Raw genomic sequence first — 22,331 nt, forward strand, 5'->3', positions numbered from 1 at the left:
TTCTGTTCTAGAAGGCTGCACATGGCTGAATGACTCGGGATCACGAACACAGAGTAAGTTGAATTCCACACACAAGAAAATGAGATCGCTCGCTCTTTCCCTTATCTCAGCCAACAGGATAATATCAGTCAAGTGCTTTCTGTGCCTGCCTCAGACTTGAGAATCTTCTCTGGGGAAACGGGAGCTGTGCAAAAACGTAGCTGTATTATTTTTGTTCTTCCAGAGTGGAAAAAACCTATTCGGTAACTTATTAACTCATAGTAAAGCTCCACAACAGAGAAGCTTGATATACACAGATTTCATTAAGCTTGTGGGTGACTCATTCTGTGAAATCATGAAAATCAATTGGGGACTTCCAATTACAGCACGTACCGGTCCACAAGGACCTGCAAGTGGACAGGAAGTGCTTGTTGGGAGCGTGTGTGAGGCCTGCCCCCGACACGGCACGGCGATGCAGCGATGCTCCATGGAAACCAACTATCCACCCCACCCTCCCCTTGTTGTGCAAACCTCACATTCTGTTTTCAACAAGGCTGCGAAACCGTGAGTCGCCTACCCTTTGGATGACTCTTCCTCGTGTTTATCAGTTACTCAGCACTAGAATTCCCTAAAAGGCTTTCAAAAAATGCAAACGTTCGGAACAGCCAAGAAAACACATGTGTAGAAATAGAGAGGAGGAGGCCTTGGCGTTTCAACTCTATGTCCAGTTTAATCCCACAGGCACCCTGTGTTATTTCCAGTTCAGTCTGAATTCTTCGCCAGATGCACACGCGCATACACGCACACACACACACACACACACACACACACACACTTTACTATGCCACAGCAGCCCCTCCCCACCGCCACCCTTTTTGCTCTGTGGAAATGTTAGTCACTTTAACACTTCTACATTCATTTCCTAACATGAGAACACTTCCTCAGATGCTCACTCTGCAACACATGCTTTTAACACGTCTAAATTTAGGAGTGAAAATACAACAAAACATCACGACCTCACATTAAAACACTTCCAACCTACAGGAAAGCAACAGCGGTATAACCCCCTTTGACATAGTCTCTGACAAGAACCCTCGCTGCTCCTCACCCCTCTTTAGACAGAAACATACTGGAGGTTGAAAAGGACAGAAGGCAGTCAGGGCCAAAACCTGGGACAGAGCAGAGCGCCACTAACCTGCTGCTTCTATTTATTGCTCTGTGTATAGTACAGTAGATGAACTGTGTGGCTGGACGCTACACAGCCCTTGGAAGAAATTTGTTCTCAAGAACTGCCAACGACGACAAAACAGAAAGTGTGAAACTTTCCAGGTACTAACCAGAGCTGTGGCTCCACAAGGAACAAAGATTCCGAGCAAAGCAACTCGCTTCCTACTGAAATGTGACTTGTCACCAAAAATGCAGACACTGATGCATCTAGAAAATTCCCATATGCACTTTAAAACTCAATCCTATAAGCAATATTCTTGCTCCACTTTGCTCTTACGGTGTGATCAACGCATTAGCAGACCTAACTCTAGAAAACAATCTGAAGAACACTGGAGAGCACCAAAGGCCTTTCTCAGCATCTTCAACCACAGAAAGGCATCTGTGGTTCTAAAACAACAGCAGCTAGGCAGGGAACACCGGTGGCTGGTGGGACGGGAAGAAGCAGAAACTGGAGAATGCCAGGCGAGCAGCACTGACTCCATCTGACCGCCAACACAAAGGACAGCGGCTCAGAGAGATCAAACCTTCTCATTGTTTGAAAGAAAACAGAAATCTTTTTTTTTTTTTTTTTGGTGCTGGTACTGGGGTTTGAACTCAGGGCCTGGGCACCATCCCTGGGCTTTTCTGTTCAGGGCCAGCATTCTACCAGTTGAGCCATAATCCCACTTCTGTCTTTTTTGGTGGTTCATTGGAGATAAGAGTCTCACAGACTTCCTTGCCCAGGCTGGCTCTGCATTGTTGTCCTCAGATATTAGCTTCCTGAGTAGCTAGGATGACAGGGATGAGCCACTGGCACCTGGATAGAAATCTTGACTTTTACAGTAAGAAATATGAAATGCTGCTGGGCACTGGTGGCTCACGCCTGTCATCCTAGCTACCCAGAAGGCTGAGATCTGAGGATCAAGGTTCAAAGCCAGCCCGGGCAAGAAACTCCATGAGACTCTTATCTCTAATAAACCACCAGAAAACCAGAAGTGGCGCTGTAGCTCAAGCGGTAGAGCGCTCACCTTGAGCTGAAGAGCTGAGGGACAGCGCCCAGGCCCAGAGTTCAAGCCCCATAACTGATAAAAAAGAAAAAAAGAAAAAAGAAATGTGAAATGCTGGTGACTTTTTAAAATTAAAATATGCTCGGGCTGGGAAGGAGGCTCAGTGGTAGAGCGCTTGCCTTGCATGCCTGAGGCCCTGGGTTCGATTCCTCAGCACCACATAAGCAAAAAGAAAAGACTTACTAAAATTAAAATATGCCAGTCATGGGGGAAAAAATGTTAAGACTGCAATCTACCGGCTACCTCTATCTTTTCCAAGGGAATAGTTTATCATAGCCCTCCAGCTCTATCAGGGAGCAGCAGCTCTGAGGGAGCCTGTAACAAAATTAAGGGAAGATGTACAACACAGTGATGTCCTATCTACTTCCTTCCTTAGGACTCATGGTTGGACACTTTGATAAGGGGAACGTGGAGTCATGAACTGCAGGTGAACTAAGGCCTGTTTACACTCTGTCAAGCACGACTCAAGCCTGTGTCCCCAGCTACTCGGGAAGTGGTGATCAAGGCATAACAGAGAGACCCCATCACAGAGAGGGTGTGGTGGGCAGGCACCTGCCATCCCAGTGAAGGCAAGCCAGAGACCGTCTGTGCAAAACAAAGAGCTGATAGAGTGGATTCGGTGGGAGAGTGCTTCTGCCCCTCAGCACAAGGCCTTGCGTTCAAGCCTCAGGAACAAGTGTGTGTGTGTGTGTGTGTGTGCACGCACGCACGTGCGTGTCTGTGTGTGTATTTTCTTCTCAGTCGACTTCATTTTTCTCCCTCACGCTCAAGAGAAATGTGGGGATTGATTTTTCAAATATTTGAGCCAACAAGCTGGAAGGAGAGGAGGCAACTTTTCTGGTGCAAAGCCAGAGCTCTGCTGCAAACCATCCCGTGCATCTTATTATTGGTGGGATCGTAGCAATGCATCAGAATTTTGTGAAAACAGGAAACTCACATTCCAAATTGTAAAACTTCGTAAGAGAAGGAGAATGGAGGCTCTATGAGGCATTTCTTATTTTGCTTCATGTCCATAATCAGTGCAGTTGTGAGACAAAAATTAAAAGCACCTTGCCCGTGTAATTGTAACCCCTCTGTACAGTATTTTCACAATAAAAAATAAAAAATTAAAAGCAGTTCTGTGAGATGTATAATGATTAATAATTGTAGGATTTTTTTTCAGATATAACCCAATTTTAATCTTCCACATTACAAAAACATTTTGTGGTCTCTTTATTCCGTAAGATCATTTCTGAAATGTTTTCCTAGGTTTCTTCGCGGGATTTTGACTACACCTACTTATTTATAAACTTGTAAATAATTTAAAAGATCTCCACTTCAGCCTTGAGAATTGTCACTTCCTCTGGCATGCACGTGCCCCTGTGTGCTCGTGTTACATGCAGGGCTGCACTCACGACCACAAAGTGTATTTTTAGATTTCCCTTTGGGGGAAGACTCTGTATTCACATCAGGGAATGCTGGTGCAGCTCTAGACAACAAGCACTCAAGCTCCTGCTTGTTCTATTTTAAAAGAGATTGTTCTGACAGCTCTAATTATGGCATTCTGAAATGCCAGTCAGGTGGCCGAACTTGTGTTTCAAAGATTCACCCCCAGGACTAGGTTTATGAAATATTAAATATGAGCATTAAGAATGTCATACATTTTACATAGAATATTTTTGTTCCAGCATGACTTCCTCCCTGGAATCGTTGGTCAGTCAGGTCCCTTGCCGCTGTCTTACCTGAATTATGCACTACACAGGGCGCCTGCTCTGAGAATCAGCAAGTTAACTGGAACAGCTTCTCTGCAGAAGGCCTTGTCAACATACACTGTGCTCCTATCTCTGAATTACATCCTGGAGATAATAAACTGAAGTAGGTTAAGAGGAGCTTTGATGCACATCTGACAGATTCACCACAGGTTGAGAACATATGCATTCAACAGGGGAAACTGCATCTATCCTCAAACAGGATGTCACCGTGACACAGCTTCTGAAGGGACAAATTAGGGGCTTATCAACTACATCACAAGGACTGAGACGTGTAGACTAATCTAAACTACTACTTATGCCGGGTGCCAGTGGCTCACGCCTGTACTCCTGGCTACTCAGAAGCCAGCCCAGGCTTTGTTATCGTTTCCTTTCTGTTCAGCTACACACCTGTAATCCCAGAACTCAGGGGCAAAAGCACTAGAATTTCAGTCTTAAGGCCAGACTGGTCTACATAGTGAGGCTCTACTTAAAAATATTTTTAAAGTAAGGGGAAACAAAGGAGGAGGCAACAATGCTTGATAAGAAATGCTCTCATTACCTTGCCCATGTAATTGTAACCCCTCTACACCGTACTTTCACAATAAAAAAAAAAAAATGTAAGTAAACGATATATGTCTCCAACCATTTTAGAGAAATCCAAGTTCTGCTGTTCTCTTACAGATGTTAAACATCTTCAAGAGTAAAAACCCAAGGAATTGTCTTCTTGAAAGAACTAGAGAGCAAAAACACAGAGCAAAACTTGCATCTCATAAGACAGGGAAAGACAGCCCATCTGTTTGATCCTGGATAATAGATCTCTTCTGTACCTTCACCTTGGGGTACAAAAAAGGACTACAATACAGAAAAGGATTTCTTTTGGATAACTACATCTTTGGTTTTTCATTCTATTGCATGCTAAATCATCCTAAACTATTCCTTCACTACACAAATGTCAAAATACTCTAAACACAAGGACTAAGCCTTTTTAGAAACCATTTCATTCCTTAGTTGCTCATTAATTTGGCAGCGATACATGAATATTCTGGACTAAGCACTATACTACATCCTTAAGGAGATAACAGCAACCAAAAACTTTCCAGAACTTAGATGAACATTAACCAGTTATCAAAATAAAAGATCAGCTGAACCTGCAAACTACATGAAGAGAATATCAGTATTTCTGTCCATATAACTGAACTATCTGCCCTGAGATTGACCAGCCATTTTCTATAGGAAGCCACCAAATCAACACACACCAGAGCTTCAAGAAGATGAGCAGCTCACTTTCTGATCCTCTGCTCCCCTTATGATCTTTCACTTTTTCAGTTGCACTCATCATCAGGTAAGGTCTAGCTACTGTAATAAATGTCTTTTCTGTAATACTGGTATTAGTTCTGCTAAACCCTAACACAAGGTCAAAGCATACTCGGTTTGGATTGCTATAACAGACCACCACCGGCTAGGTGACTTATAAAAAAACAGAAATTTGTTTCCTTATAGATCTGAGAACTGAGAAGTCTGGGGCTGGCAGCGCCTCTTTCTGTACCACCCTGTGGTGCATGTGAAACAAGATCCAAAGAGCTAAGCTGGACCTTTTGTAATGGAACCAATCCCACCACACAGTATTTTATTTTGAGTTAGTATAACCTGTGAGCTCACTTGCGTACACAGTAAGAGACTGGGATGTCCAACTTCACTTGTGAGAGGCTTTTAGCCAAAGTATGTTTTGGTTACATGTGTCAATAATCAGAGGCCTGTGCAGGGTTTTTTCTAGAACTTCTATTGTATTGCATTGGTCCATGGATCCTTTGTGCTAGCACAATGCTGATTTTGCTACTACCACTTCGTAACGTATAAGTCTTTAGGGTTTGCCTTTTTTTTTTTTAATGTACCTGAGATGCATTTTATTTGGTTACCTGACATTTTTTTTAATGTAGCACTTGTATATATAAACTTACCTCTGACAGTGACGTTTGCTGTATCCAGTAGGTTCCGATAGGTTGTTTTCGTTTGTGTTTGATTCTAAGAGGGTTTTAATCCTCTCTTCATTCTTCAAAGACCTAATGATCATCCAAATCTACTTTTCAATCTGTTTATTTTCTGTGGTCTCACTTGCTGCTCATTTCCAGTCTTATTCCATTAGAATAAGTAAAAATAATTTTTTAAATTAAGATTTACTTTATGGGCTACAACGTGTCTGTGCAGTAAAGCTCCTTGGACTGAGAACAATGTGCAGTCCCCAGGCACTGAATATCTGTGGGTGTCCATTTGACCTACGGTACAATTTACCTCCGTGCTTTTCTTTCTGGACGTTCCCGTTGTTGGCACTGAAACATCCCACTGTTATCATGTCTGGACCTATCTGTCTCTTTAAGTCCAGCAGTGTTTGTTGAAATGCGTGTGCTGACACTCAGTGCATATATAATCATTTAATCTTTCTGAGGGATTGTTTTATGTAGTGACCTCCTTTGTATTTTTAACTTTGTCAGAAATGAGTGTGCCTACTCCTGATTTCAGATTCCATTTCCTCAGTATGTCATTTGCCAGGCTTTCGCTTTTAATTTTGAACCGAGGGCCTCGTGTTCTCACTTGTTTTCACTCTTAGATGGTACTCTATCACTTAAGCCACACCTCCAGTCCAGCTTTTTTGCTGCTTAATTGGAAATAAGTCTTGCCTCACAAACCTTTTTGCTGAGGCTGTCTCTAAACTGCCATCTTCAGATCTCAGCCTCCTGAGTGGTCAGGATTATAGGCATGAGCCATTAGTACCTGCATCTTTCACTTTTAATGTCTGTGGATCTTTGCTAGTGAGGCATTTGTGTTGCAGCCAATGAGCACTAGAATCTTGTGTTTTTAACTCCACTAGCCAGGCATCTTTTCTAGGTAGTGCAGACCACTGACATGGAAGGTTATTGTTGAGAGGTATGTACAGTTCCTGTTTTATTGGTATCTTCTTGTTTGACCCAAAAACTAATGCTTTTTCTCTCTCGTTTCCCAGAAGTTTGCTTGCTTATTAGAATGTGCATTTGATTCCTTCCTGATTCTCACTTATTCATTTGTTGTGATTTTGTTCTTTACTCAGATACGACTTTTTTCTCTAAGTATCATCTGCAATGCTTAGTAGTCATGCATTTCTGTAGTTTGTACTTACCTTAGCATGTCTCCACTGATTTTAAAGAACAAGTCTGCAGGGTAATCGTGATTGGCAGTTATTTATTCATGGGGCTTGAAATGTGTCATTTCATGCTTTCCTAGATTAAGTGTTTCTGCTGAGAGATGCAATGTAACTATTGAGTTTGTCTTTATCTGTAACTTGGTGCTTCTTGAAACTTTCAATATGCTGTTTGGTATCCTGTTTGTCTGTGGCACTGGGGTTTGAACCCCCAGCCATTCTTTGCTTCCGGAGTTTTTCTTACAGATGCTTCACCTGTGTCCAGCCTCAAACTGTGATCCTGCCAGCTGGCAGTACAGGCGTCCACTACCACATGTGGCACTCTTGGCACTTCAACTGCATTGCCTGAGTTCTTTTCCAAACCTACTTAAGAATCTAAGCATGTCCTATACTTTGGGGTCCCTATCTTTCCCTAGACTTACGGGGGTTTTTGTTGTAATCTCACTTAATGGTCTCTGTTACCTCAGCCCGAGTTGCTCCCACTACCTTTGGATGCTTTGGTTTGGCCTTCTGATTGGGTGTCAGCAATCTTAAAAGTGGGGGTGGGGGGGTCATGATTTTTTTTTTTATCAGTCTAGGCACTGTTCCTGTGCTCTTCAGCTCAAGGCGAGCGCTCTACTGCTTGAGCCACAGAGCCAACTTCCGGTTTTCTAGTGGCTTATTGGAGATAAGAGTCTCACGGACTTTCCTGCCCGGGCTGGCTTTGAACCATGATCCTCAGATCTCAGCCTCCTGAATAGCTAGGATGACAGGCATGAGCCACCAGCGCCCAGCTTATGATTTTTTTTTTTTATTGGTCGAGTCTACTGGTAATGATTTCCACTGAATTTTGTTGTTGTTGTTTTTACTTATTAAGCTTTTCCTTTCTAAGATTTCTGTTTAAGTTTTTCCCTGTTCCTTCCAAATTTCAATGTCTACTATCTCTTGAATTCCTTACTTCATTTATCCAGGGACTTTTTAATCCTCTTTGAGATAACCAATCATTTTTAAAACTAATCTTGTGAATTCATTCACACTTTAACCATTTGAACATCTTTAGATTCCATTACTGAGAGAAGTCTTATAAACTTTTGGAGGCATATGTTGACTTTTTTGTTTTCTAGTTTCTGCTTCAATTTGCACTTAAGATGGAAACCTCCTCCAGTTGTATGCAGATCTTCTTAGTGGATAGCCTTCTCTGAAAGTCCCAGCCCCCAATTCCACTCACAGAAGAGAACAGAGGCAAAACAGATGAATGACGAGACAGAGAAAATAGTTTTTTTTTTAATAAATATTTAAAGTGACAAAGTAAAAAATTAGAACCAAGGAGTAAGCTGAAAAAGAGCTCCCTCCCATCTTTTAGATATTAAGTTGCAAGACACAGAGAGGCTACCAGTACCTGCCACCTTCTCCTTCAAGGATTAGGAAGATGCAAGGCTCCTTGAAGGCGGTACAGACAGAAAAAATAAAAGGCATCTTGGGCACAACCCAAAGGTGCACCTATTGCCCATGTATCAGGATAGCCTGCCGTCTCCCTCTCCCAGAGCCATTATCTGAAGATTCTAAGCTGCTAGGTGACATATGACATCACGTCACATGTTCGAAACAGTACAAAGCCCACAGATAAAATGCCATCTTGAGTCTTCCATTTCCTGTGAAGTAGAATTATTTTTCATCTTTCTCTACTTAATAATTAATAAAAAGAGGATCAGAAGAGGAAAAACAAAAATTAAGATGTGGAAAACATATAGGATAAAAGTATAATAACAGGAAAAACAAGTACAGAACAAGGCAAACAATGAATGAGAGAAGAGAGGAAGAGAAAAGGGGGAGAAGGCAGGAGGAAAGGAGAGAGAAAGGGAGGGCACCGGGCTGTTCAGTATGTCCGGCCACACCCGTCTTCAGCTAAGCCATACAAACCATTCTCACATACACCTGATCTCTCTCCCTTCCCTGGCTTCCCTCTGCAGCTTGGCCAGCACTTGCCACAAAGGAGACCCTAATGAATCACGACGATTCTAAGAATGGCTGCTCACGTTGAGGAGGGGCAGCCTGGGCAGCACTGATGTATCCACACACTGCCGTTTACCCATGAGATGCTTATCTGAGAGGTCTGGCTGTAAGACCTCTCTCCAGGTGAACCCATGAGAGCACCAGGGATCAAGCTAGGAAGTACAGGGGACGCCCCTCTAGGGTCTGTTGGCTCACTGGCCACCCACGTCCATCCTGCCTCACTGCCTACTTCTAGAGTATGAGCCTGTGGAGCTCACATTCCTTTTCTCTTCTGCTTGAAGCCCACTGACGGGAACTCTCCTTTACCCTTCCATTTTGCTTTGCAGCCTAGGGTCCCCGTTTCTTTTACCAACCTAAGGCTTAGTATTTCTGGATTCTTCCTGGCCACTACTTAGCGTCACACTCCTGCACCTTTCCTCATGATCCACCTTTCCCTGCAGCCACACACTGATGCTCTATTTTAGACTTGCAGAGACAGAAGTGCTAACTGTCCTAATCTGACATCTTGCTTCTATCCAAACAAATTTCCTTAAAGAAAATTTACTAAAATAATAAGTATTAAGCATTTAAGTGTTCAAAAATGCTGTTAGAAGTACATTATTTTTGAAATATAAATGTTGTCACAATTGGATCTTCAAGAAAACAGTAATGTTAAAAGAAATCTATGAAGTTTAATCTTGACATAAAAATCACTGAAAGACGATTTTAACCCATTTGTTGAGAAATGTATTATACATTATATTAGTTCTCCCACTAATATAGAAATAATCATTTGATATTAGGCATTTCAGATTATAAATGAGCTGACCTGTTTTCACTGCAAAAATAAGTCAACAATTGAAGACAGAAATATAAATGTTTAATATTTTAAAATATTTTCTGCATAGTTTTCCTAAACTTGGTTAGTACTCTAGTTACAGCCAGAATCACAGCCGTTAGCATATGCTCATGCTCACACTCCCACCGTTACACAACGCACACTCAAACTCACACTCAAACACATCCACTCTCAATTAAGGTCTAGTATGAGGGATAAATGAGTCTGAAAACATTCAGAAATTGCCACTACTTTATGTTCACACTTCCAATGGCATCCACACATTCATATACCAACAGCATACACACTCGCACACGCACACACACAAATACACACTTGTCAAGCTTCCTTTTAAATCTGCATATTTAGTTTTTTTCCTTCCAATTTAACACTGGATACAGGAAATTCTAACAGTCATGAACAAAGACCAAAGTCCCCACTTGTTGCCAAAAAATGTATGTAATGTAGTAAATTTAAGTTGGATGTAAATACACATTACATAAATTTCCTTTATACAAAATCTCTGTAAATATTTTCCCAATGGGGCTGAAGGAATTTGTTTCCTCATATTAAAGTCTTTGCTTATTAAAAAAATATTTAAATAGACCTCCTTACAGATATGTGGTCTCAAAATAACAGCTTAGTTTAGTTCAGCTATTTTCCTAGGGAAACCTCAAGAAAATCAGCTTACTGCAGTTTGAAAAGCCTGTTCAGTGATGACTAAAAAAATCTAAACACATCCAAAGCAACTGTAAATGAAAATGTGTGCTATTTCAAAATTGAAGAACTTGGGCAGTTAGCAGAACACATAAATCACATTAACGAAGTTCAAGTTTAACCTTTAAACAATTCTAAGTTTCCTTGTTCCTTTATGCTACATTTTAAGAAATAAATAATTCAAGCTGAACTATGTGATCATCATCGTCTTCCTTTGCTACTCATCCAAACTTAAGCTCAGGTACAAGGCTATAAACCAATGCAGGGCATACTCCACTAGAGACACTCCGTCGTCCTGAACACGGACAGAAACAATGCTGTTCCAATCAGGCACAGTTTTCTTCATTTTATAAACAAGTGCTTCTAACCATAGCTCAACAACCAATTACACTTTAAATTATGGATTTGGAAAATGTTTTAGAGGCACATCGTTAAACTAATACAGTATCAAATTTTTCTTTTCACCAAAGCAGCAAACCATTTTGCTGTTTTTCATAATTGTTTGGTTTTCTTCCTTCTTAAATAGGATTCATAGCAACCCTCACGTTTTTCTTGAGTGTCAAAAGCCCACACATCTTAACTGCATGAAAATGTAACCTGATATTGCCAGTAAATGATAGGTAAAGCCACATCCGAACACCTGCACTAAATTTTAACACTGTTCATTAAGAGCTCCATTTTTCTGAGCTTGCGTTTGCTCGTGGGCATTGGCTTGGGGTACAATCCATTTTTCAGAAGATGTTCCTTGCTGAGGCGGATTTGAGCACCATGCTGAAGCTGGAAAGAGCATAAAGCTTGGAGAGGACGAAGCAAAGTCTGTTAAGAAAAAAAATACTAAAAAAGTAGCCATAACAAATCATAATGTTCCATCTACATTTTTTCTTCAAAAATAGATGTTTCTTTTAATATCAATATTGTTCAACTGTGAAAAACAGTAAATATTATAAAATTCATGTAATTATTTATAAATTCACAGGTTACACACCTCTAAGGAACTCTAGCAAAGACATAAATATTAATTTTTCCAAGGAAGTTGGACTGGAAGGAGAACAAAAGGGCTGAGAGCACGGCACATATTGTAAAGTGCTTGCCTGGTCCTTGCCCTTGGCCCACTCCCCAATACCATTAAGAAGAAAACTGTTGAACACACAACTTGATACACACTAAATGACAATGCCACCATACAAAGAAAGAAGATCACTCTGAGGCCATGAGGGGCTACATAGGAGAAAGACTAGCTTACAGAATAAAGAAAATTATCTACAAATAAACTCATTTCTAACATTTTACTTCTAAAAGCGGATTTGGGAAAATCATTGTGTTATAAATCCTTTCATCTGCATGTGCCAAGAGACGGTTCCAAGGGACCATTAGTACCAACCACTGATGCAAGTAGGACTAAGGTACTTATCCTGAACATAGCTCAGAACTTTGAAAGTTCCTAAGGTAAATCTTCCCAAGTAGAGGAAGATCTTGCAACATCCTGGTAATTATTACAATATCCTGAATTTTTAAAAATCAACAAATCTAGCCGGGTGCCAATGGCTCATGCCTATAATACCAGCTATTCAGGAGGCTGAGCTCTGAGGATCACAGTTTAAAGCCAACCTGAGCAGAAAAGTCCATGAGACTCTTATCTCCCAAAAAAGAAAAAACACCAGAAAACCCAAACTGGTCCTATGGCTCAAGTGGTAGAGTGTTAGCCTTGATAGCCTTGAGCTGAAGAGCTGAGGGACAGTGCCCAGGCCCAGAGTTCAAGCCTCTACAATCAACAAAAATAAAAATAAAATAATAAAATCACCAAATCTGCCCTAGTAGCAGTGGCTCATGCCTGGAATCCTAACTACTCAGAAGGCTGAGATCTGAAGAACACAGCTCAAAGTTACAGCACAGGCAGGTAAGTCCATGAGACTCTTACCTCCAGTTAATCACTAAAAAAAAAAAAAAGTCAGAAGTGATGCTCTCACTCAACTGGTAAAGTATTAGCTTTGAGCAACAGAAGCTCAAGGACAATGCCCCAATCCTGAGTTCAAGCCTCAGAACCAGAACAAAAAAGAAAAAAAAAAACTCCCAACAAATTTTAGTTTAAAATTTCTTCTACCAATCTACAGGCAAAAATAAAGAATATGAAGACAGGTCAAAGATCAATGCCCTGTGTTGAAAATCATGGCAATGAACACACGTGATCTTAATTTGCAGAGTACTATGAAATAACCATACATACAAACAGTTAAAAAAAAAAAAAAAAAGGCCAGGCGTAATGATACATGTAATGATACATGTAAAGCCAGAGGCTGAGGGAGAGAAACATGAAGCTGAGGCCAGACTTGGGTAAAGGGTAAATTCAAAGCCATGAGTCCTTGATTCAAAAAAAAAAAAAAAAAAAAAAAAAAACAAGGCCTGGGACGCATCTCCCACAGCTCAAAAAGAAAAGGTACAGGGGCCACAGTGCTGACAGGAAGTGATCAAGGCACAATTCAAACCTACAACTCCTATCGTATTCCCTCCAGGGAGCTAAACCTGTGCACTATGCTACAAAAAACTGGTGTAGAGCAAATGAGGAGGATGAATCAAAAGACTAGTAAGACTACAACGTGCTAAGTTCTGTGTTTTAGGAAGTTCTATGTCTATGTGTTGCTCTCATCCATCATCTGAAGGTTTTTTTATAAGGTTACTGGGTAGAATGTACACTGTAGCTTCCCTCTCTAGGAAGAAAAAAAAAACTTATTGTTAAACCAATTGTGTTCCCCAGAGAAACATGCCCATGTTTTTATTACAACTAGATTTTTAACAGGTTGGACTCAAGGTTCACCTACTAAGAAAGCCGATTTTACTATTAACTGGAGGCCCAGTTTTGCCCCCTGAATAATAAGCAACTTGAGATCTTTAATGGTTCATTCCTCCTTGTTTCTGTTTCCCCAACCACCTTTCCAACACCTCCCAAACCACAGAAAACCTGACTGTCAGACAATGCTTTTCCACTTGTACCCACTGTAACACAGTTACTCCTAGTGGCCCGAGTTATTAGAATGGCGGATCGAGGCCCCCAGTGTTACTCGGGCTTTTATGTCCAGTGGTCTGGACATAAAAGCAACACCAGTGCTGGGGAGACACTAGGCCCCACCACCATTCTGAATCTTCAACGCTGCAGACTCTTAGACATTACTTTGGACATAAGATTTTTTTAAGTCTAAGTTGCCATGACAAGGATCCTTTTTGCTTTTATATATCTGATCACAAAGTACATCCAAATCTGGCAGGAGTAAATACCAGCTTTTAGTGTCATGTCATCAGGGGATGCTTTGGGTTCTATCAAGTAGTGAGAGTTGTGAACTGATGAAAGCTATGTATGTTGATAGAAGGTCCTTAAACTAGTACTAAGAAAGCTGTCTTAAATAAAATCTTAGTAGTTTTTGGAGAATTTCCTTCTCAACTCTGAAAATATTCATCATAGATATTTGTAAAACAGAAAATAAGGCACTCTTGGTTAACAGATGTGTGTTCTGTTACACTGTGACAGTATATTAATACCTACCATAATGTTGTGACTATAAAACTGGAAGGGGTGCAGCATTAGAAGTTAAGCCCCCATCCAGGCCTCAACCTACTATACGGCACCAACTATCACTGTAACCACCAGCCGTACCATTCATTATTAGCCCTAATCTTACCACACTCCACCAACTATCACTATAACCACCAGCTCTACCACCACTGGCCCTCAACCTACTATACTCCACCAATTCCACTATAACTATCAGCCCTACCAACCCTAACCTTCAACCTACCACACTCCACCAACAGCCACTATAACCTACCAACACTGAAACTGTCGTTTAGGATTGCAGTAAAGATCTAATCCCAACTGTGGAAACAGGAGACATAAATCTTTGGGAGCAAAAGAAAACAAGTTTTAAATCTACAGACAAAGAAGAGTATATTTTGCCCTCAAATTGACCGAATTTTGACTTTGTCATAATTCCCTGGTCTGGTTCTATGTGATCCAAGAATCTATTATATAAAGAGAAAGGAAAATACAGACTGTACAGAAAGCAACCTTGGCAAAACACTAACCAGCTTCATCTGTTAAACTATCTACATGAGTGTATTTGGTTTTGTGCCCAAAGATGTAAGGAAAAGATGACGACGACTTGTGCTGACGACTTGTACACATGGGAGCAGATGCGAAGGGTAAGGGAGAGAGGAGTCTAAGATCACTCCTGTTCTGATGACGGCCTGTGCGTGGAGTGGGTAGAAAGGGTAAGGGGGAGAGGAGTCTAAGATCACTCCTGTTCTGATGACGGTCTGTGCGTGGAGTGGGTAGAAAGGGTAAGGGGGAAGGGGGTCTGAGATAGAAAGGGTATGGGGGAGGGGAGTCTGAGGTCACTCCTGTTCTGATGACAGCCTGTGCGTGGAGTGGGTAGAAAGGGTAAGGGGGAGGGGAGTCTGAGATCACTATTTATTTTTCAAAGCAGAGAAGGGAGAAAGCAAAATTGCCTAGACCCAAAACAAAGTCATTCACACATTTATACACCTAAAAGAAGCCCAGCTGTTTCAAAAGAAGAAAGGTCTCCAGCTCTGACATTCCCCATGCTTAGGGCCAGGGAGAGAAAACAGTTCAACGATGGTTTCAGGCACTTAGCCCTTCTGGTTCTTGAGAGCTTTTAGTTCTCCTTAGGATTAACATCTTGTACTCAGAACTGCATGTTTACCCACTGGGACTTCCTTCAGTGTCTATAATACAGTACATAATGTGGAAGGCAGGTGGGTGGAAAAGGAGGTAGGAAAAGGAGGGAGGGAGAGAGGGTGTGTGTGAGGTGTGTGCATGTATGTGCTGTGGTGTGTCTGTCAGAAGGAGTCTTCTGTATCTCCAGTTAGTTATGCTTGTTTTCCTCTAACCTTCTTCTCGGATTATAGTTACCAAACTTTCCAAATTGTTAAAAAAAAAAAAAAAACTCTAACAATTTAAGTTTAGCTAGTTTTTCCACTGCTATAAAAAAAAAAGCCTGTTACATATTCCAAAAGATTGATATTATTAGTAAGGTCACTGAAGCAGTATTTTTGCTGATGATTATTAATTATATAAGCAATCATCATATATTCATGGAAACTAACAGAATGTGTGGTGATTGAAGTTCACAACCTTTCCATATTCTGTAGGCATTTCTATCCAAAAAACAAGGATGTATTTTATACTCAAAGCAAGTTTAATTTTAATAAATAGGATGGTACTGTATTTCCTCAAATAAAGGCACCAATGGAAAAAACTAATATTGTTGTAGAATGTTTTAGTTGGACATAAGAGAATACAGACTTCCAAAAAAAGTCAAAAAAGAAAATTCCATGTTATGTTGTGCAATGGCACTTATTACGCTATTTGCTCAACAGTGTGAATATTTAAATAATATAATCTGCAACTCTAATCCAGAAAATACCAAGGAGGAAAAGGAGGAAATAAGATTACAACAGACATAAATTTCTACCTCTTAAGTAACAAATTTTACAAGTTAATCATGTGTAAGTTTCCTAAATAAAATTTAACCAAACTACTCTCCAAAACTGCAATCTCTGTGGGGTGCTGATGACTCACGTCGGTAATCCTAGTTACTCAGGGTTCAAAGCTAGCCTATGCAGAAAAATCTGCAAGACTTCTAGTTCCAATTAACCAGCCAAAAAGAAGATGGAATTAAAGGTATGGCTCAAGTGGTAGAGCTCTACCTTAAATGAAAAAAAGTAAAAGACAGCCCCCTGGCCCTGAGTTCAAGCCCAGTACTGGTGTTTAAAACGCGCACGCGCACACACATACAGAAAACCCCACTACCTTGCACATACCTCCTGTATGTGAATATTCTTCTCTAGGATGGAAAGAGCAACAGCAGCACATTCCAGGGTAGAAAGGCATCTATTAGTGGGTTGCATCCGAATTACATACTGACTGGAAATGTTAGTTTTTAACTGCACCTGAAACAAAAAAGCACAAAAACATAAATAAACCAATTTTCAAATTTTAAGGCCTGTGTTTTATTTAGCTTTTGGGGGCTTGTTTTTTTTATTTTGGATTAGTTGATAGTTTGAGGTTTTTTTGAGACAAGGTCATGCTATGTACTTCAGATTGGCCTCAAACTTGCCTCTCTTTCTGGAATGCTGGGATAAAAATATGCACCACTAAAACTGTGCTTTAAACAGAAATCACTTTCTTCCTAAAATTACCAGTGGTTTATACATATTAAGTATACCAACATCTGTTATCATTTTATTGTTGTAACTGTTTAATATTAAATGACTAGTTACAAATACATATGACAAAGAAAATACTTCCAGAATATATTCAAAGTCCTGTATATCCAACATAATAAACTGACAACTCCCTTCCAGTGAGAAAAAGAACGAATACACACTTCACAAATCATGATACATGAACAGCAATTGGTATAGGAGAAGGGCCTGAGGGGCTGAGGATCACTAGAACAGTGCTGCATACAGAAGGGCTCAGATGGGCTGAGGATCACTGGAACAGTGCTGCATACAGAAGGGCTCAGATGGGCTGAGGATCACTGGAACAGTGCTGCATACAGAAGGGCTCAGATGGGCTGAGGATCACTGGTACAGTGCTGCACTCAGTGTTTTCTAGCATGTTCAAGGGCCTGGGCTCACTCACAACACTATGAGGGCCAGCAGGGGACAGGGACGCTCAAATGATCTACTACAAATTAAAACCACAACAGGCTAATATTTCACATCATTAGAGTAGCTAGCATCAGACACTTTTAGGACAAGGAAGAAATAAAACACACACTGGGACTTAAAATGGTATAATCATTTTAGAGAATAATTTTACAATCTTATGTATTTACAGTTTATCATTCCATAAGTTCTTAATATAAATTGACAGAAATATTTCTGTGTGATAATGGTATAAATACACACAAAAGTATATATCTTAAGTAAAAAGTAGCAGGTTAAGCCAGGCACTGGTGGCTCATACCTGTAATCCTAGCTACTCAGGGGGCTGAGCGTTGAGGAGTATGGTTCGAAGCCAGCCCAGGCAGGAAAGCCCATCAGATTCTTATTTCCATTAATCACCAAAAAACCACAAGTGAAGTTATGACTCAAGTCGTAGAGTTGCTAGCCTTAAGCAAACAACTCAGGCAACGTTCAGGCCACGAGTTCAAATCCCAGTACCAGAACCAAAAAGGAAAAAAAGTGGTATACTAAACATATTTGCAACAGTTTAGCCTTCTGATTCCTGTTTTAAATTCAATTAAAATTCAACCAATCTTACACTGATAAAGTCACATTCCACAGTCTAGTCAGAATCACATTTAAAGATATGAGCATAAACAGAGGGGCCCACTAGGCACTGAGGAGAATGAACTAAGCAACTCAAGGGCAGTGCTGGGAGGGAGGGAAGGACAGGGAAACGGGACAGCTGACACTAAGCAAAGGGAAAGAAATGTAAATATCACCTGATATGGAAGAAATAGTTGTACTGTCAAAGCTCATAGAATTCACAAACTTTATAGACCATGATAATGACAAATTACCTTGTGAAGGTTAAAATGTGTTTGTGACTTGAAGTATCACTATCCCACAATACTGTGAAATATGTGAATTTTATGTAATCACCTAATCTCAATAAAAAATATTTTTTAAAAAGATGATTATATCTTAATTTGAATATTTGCTCATAAAATATGAGAACATGTATGCTGGAAGTCCAGGCAACACTGGCAGTAAGCTATTAAAATCTGATATCCTGGGCTGGGAAGGTGGCTCAGTGGTAGAGCGCTTGCCTTGCATGCTCGAGGCCCTGGGTTCGATTCCTCAGCACCACATAAGCAAAAAGAAAAAAGCCGGAAGTGGCGCTGTGGCCCAAGTGTTAGAGCGCTAGCCTTGAGCTGAAGAGCTGAGGGACAGCGCCCAGGCCCAGAGTTCAGGCCCCACGACCGGACCCAAAAAAAAAAAAAAAAAAAAAAATCTGATATCCTTTCCTAACTTCCAGTATCCCAAAGCAACCTGAGTCCTTCTGCTTTACCCATTGCGAACCCTCAGCTGCGGCATCTTGCCCCTCCACGCCCCTCTTGCAGTTCTTTCTCTTGATGAGAAACACAGTTCAGCTTGTGCTCTATGTGTAGAGAGTTCTTCTCTACAGTCAGATCTTTTTTTCCTTGGTGGAAGAAAAAGGAAAGGGATGCTGCCTCTAAGTAGGCATTACCAAAGAATGCTGCTTGGTGTGGGCATGCAAACCTTAATGCAGATTTGACTAACAGTTCATGTGGTATGACTCGTCAAATTTTCTTTTTTTAAGTTACTGTTAAGCAGTTGCACAAAGCAGTTACCATGCCACAAAGCAGTTTATGATGTGATGCGTCTAGAGCAGCGTCACCCATCAACATTCTCTCTAGATGCATTCCTTCCCTTACTGTCTTCTTTGTATGATCTTTAGGTTGTTCACAGGAGCTGCCCTTGCACAGAGCAGTTCACGTACAGTGTCTCTCCACCAGTGCCACCTTTCCACCATTCTCACCCACCCTCCCAACCACCTATCATAGGGTGATATGCAAATGGCACAAACCAATTAACTGAAGTATAACAGACTCCATGACGAGCTCAAACAGTATAATTCTTTTTTTTTTTTTTTTGGGTCGGGTCGTGGGGCCTGAACTCTGGGCCTGGGCGCTGTCCCTCAGCTCTTCAGCTCAAGGCTAGCGTTCTACCACTTGAGCCATAGCGCCACTTCCGGCTTTTTTCATTTTGCTTATGTGGTGCTGAGGAATTGAACCCAGGGCCTCAGGCATGCAAGGCAAGCGCTCTACCACTGAGCCACCTTCCCAGCCCTCAAACAGTATAATTCTTTAGAAAGACTAAGTCAAAAGCCAGGCACCTGTGGCTCACACCTGTAATCCTAACTACTCAGGAGGCTGAGATCTGAAGATCACAGTTCAAAGCCAGCCTGGGCAGGAAAGTCAGTGAGACTGTTATCTCCAATAAACCACCAGAAAAAAACAGAAGTGGGGCTGTGGCTCAAGCGGTAGAGCACTTGCCTTGAGCTGAAGAGCTAAGAGACAGCACCTAGGCCCAGAGTTCAAGCCCCACGACCAACGGGAAAGAAAAAAAAAAAAGACTAAGTCAAAGCCCAAAAAAATAAGTACCAGGAAATGGGTACTTGCAAGGGGATGGAACCAAGGGGAGAGGGTACATGAATGAGGAGAAAGGGAGAAAGTACAGTCAAGAATTCACCCTACGTACTACAAAACTGAATGCTTGATTGAATTTTCCTTCCCTTCCCTATGGCAGTGCTGCATCCTCTGGGATTTCAGCCTGCTATAGTTTGATATGTCTTACTAAATTCATGTGCTGGACACTTAATCCCCAATGTGACCGTGCTAAGAAAGGACCTGGAAGCAGAAGGCTCAGGAACAGTTAACAGTCCTTGTTGTGAAAGGGCTTCTTCCACACAAAGGGGAATGCCACATGGAGATCCGTGAGAACCTCTCTACATTATCCTCTCAGTCCATACTGCCACATCCCAGCCCCTGCCCCAGCTCCTCTACACAGTGCCACATGGAGGTCCAAACTCCTCTACACATAACACACATGGAGGTCACACATGGAGGTCCATGAAGACCTTGTCCTCTTACATACCGCCACATCCCAGCCCCTGCCCCAACTCCTCTACACAGTGCCACATGGAGGTTCCAACTCCTCTACACATAATGCACATGGAGGTCCATGAACACCTTGTCCTCTTACATACCACCGCATCCCAGCCTCTGCCCCAGCTCCTGTAAACACATGGCGGTCCGAACTCCTCTCTACACATAATGCACATGGAGGTCCATGAAGACCTTGTCCTCTTACATACCGCCGCATCCCAGCCCCTGCCCCAGCTCCTGTACACACATGGAGGTTCCAACTCCTCTACACATAACGCACATGGAGGTCCGTGAAGACCTTGTCCTCTTCCATACCGCCGCCGCATCCCAGCTCCTCCTACCCCATACTCCTCTATACACAGGGGAATGCCACAGGGAGGTCCATGAGAACCTTTCTACATTATCCCCTTATGTATTGCTATACCAAAATCCCTATCTCATACTCTTCTATCACCTAGAATCACACATCAAAAAGAAGCCACCTTATTTAATGTCACTCAGCTTGTCTATGCACACAGGATCTATAGGCTCAGAGAGCGGCTCTGTGGTATATGAGGAAGGGTACAAGAGCCAGAAAGGAGGTATGGACATATTCTGTCAACACAACCACCAATGGTATGCCAAGGTCAAAAGGCAAAATCACAGCTACAAAGGCCTCTGGCCTTGGCTTCACATTCAGCTGCTCTGACTGTTCGCCAAAGGCCCCTTGAGGTCTTGTGATGTGATATGGTTATCTCTCTGATGAAAAGCACATGTACTGGGAAGAACCAAAGTCATTAACAAGCACTAAGCACAACAAGTTATTCAGAACCCACTACTCAATGAGGCTATGCTACACCATGCTAGTCCAGAATCTTTTACACTATTAACTCTGGTGGGGAAAGAAATACTATTTAAAGTGTCTTCTGAAAGTAAAGCAATTCCCAATACTGAGAATACATTTTTTTAAGTTTTTAAAAAGCAAGGGTAAATTTGGCAATAGAACAGACATACAATATAAACCACTCTGTAACAGCTCTATGTGGACACAGGACAGTAACTTGGTCCATGAGTGCCCTCTATGGTGCTCTCTGAACACCAAGGGAAACACTAAGCCTTAGTAAATGGATTAAAAGCAGCAAAGCAAAACTATGCAAGTAATGCATGAAAATGCATTTGCAAAGAAAGCCAGGGGCCTCTGCAAACATTTCCTCATTCATCTTGGATTTATTCCTAGCAAACGTCCAGAGCCTCATAGGAAAGACTCCTCTGAGGGAAAAGATTCAAATGGTCTGAGTTATTAGAATTCCAAATTAAAAGGAACCAAGTTAGCAGGTTTGCATTACTATATTTCCATTCCTCAATTATGTTTAGTATGAAATTTACATATGGTTACTCATTATTAGGAGAAAAATATGGTTCTTGTTTATCGATAAAGAAAGCAATGCTGTGGACTAAATTCTGACTTTTCTATCTTTTCTACCATTTTTCTCTCAGGAATTTATACTATTATAGACTAAATAAATGTACAAAATTAAGAACAAAACCTAAGACAAGTCAATTTTTTAAAAAGTGATGGGTTTGTGTGTATTAAGAGTAAGGTAAGAAACACATAACAAACCACATTTACAAATAAGACTTAACCAGCTAGGTGTGCTATAATACCAAATATTTAGCAAGCAGAAACAGAAGGATGCTAGTTAAGACCAGTCTGGGCACAGATGGCAAGATCTTGTCCAAAACAAAGTAAAAGGGCAAAAGGACAGGGCAGAGCTCAAGGGGTAGAATGCTTCCAGGGCAAGTACTTGTGCTCTACTGGCACAAGGTAAGGGAAGAGGGGGAGGAGGGAGAGGAGAGGGAGGAGAGAGGAAGAGAGAAGGAAGAAAACCTAAAAGATTATAGTTTTAAAGGCTAATAAACTTCCCCAGGCATTGTGGCATATACCTGTAATTCAGCAAACAACTTTTTGAATCTTCATGGAAAAAGTGTGTTTATTGTGTGTGTGTGTGTATGTAT

At 41.3% G+C, this 22,331-nt stretch overlaps 1 protein-coding gene across 1 annotated transcript in view; it reads right to left on the reverse strand.

The window, feature by feature from the left end:
- Dtwd2 (DTW domain containing 2) overlaps nt 1–22,331 on the reverse strand; it is a 136,624-nt gene that overhangs the window by 104,563 nt on the left and 9,730 nt on the right. Inside the window, exon 5 of the mRNA XM_070031542.1 lies at nt 16,513–16,641. Within this exon, the coding sequence (XP_069887643.1) occupies nt 16,513–16,641 (129 nt within the window). The remainder of the gene's footprint in view (nt 1–16,512; nt 16,642–22,331) is intronic.

Source organism: Dipodomys merriami, unplaced genomic scaffold, assembly GCF_024711535.1.
Source record: "Dipodomys merriami isolate MVZ:Mamm:240054 unplaced genomic scaffold, mDipMer1.0.p SCAF_201, whole genome shotgun sequence".
Classification (NCBI taxonomy): domain Eukaryota; kingdom Metazoa; phylum Chordata; class Mammalia; order Rodentia; family Heteromyidae; genus Dipodomys; species Dipodomys merriami.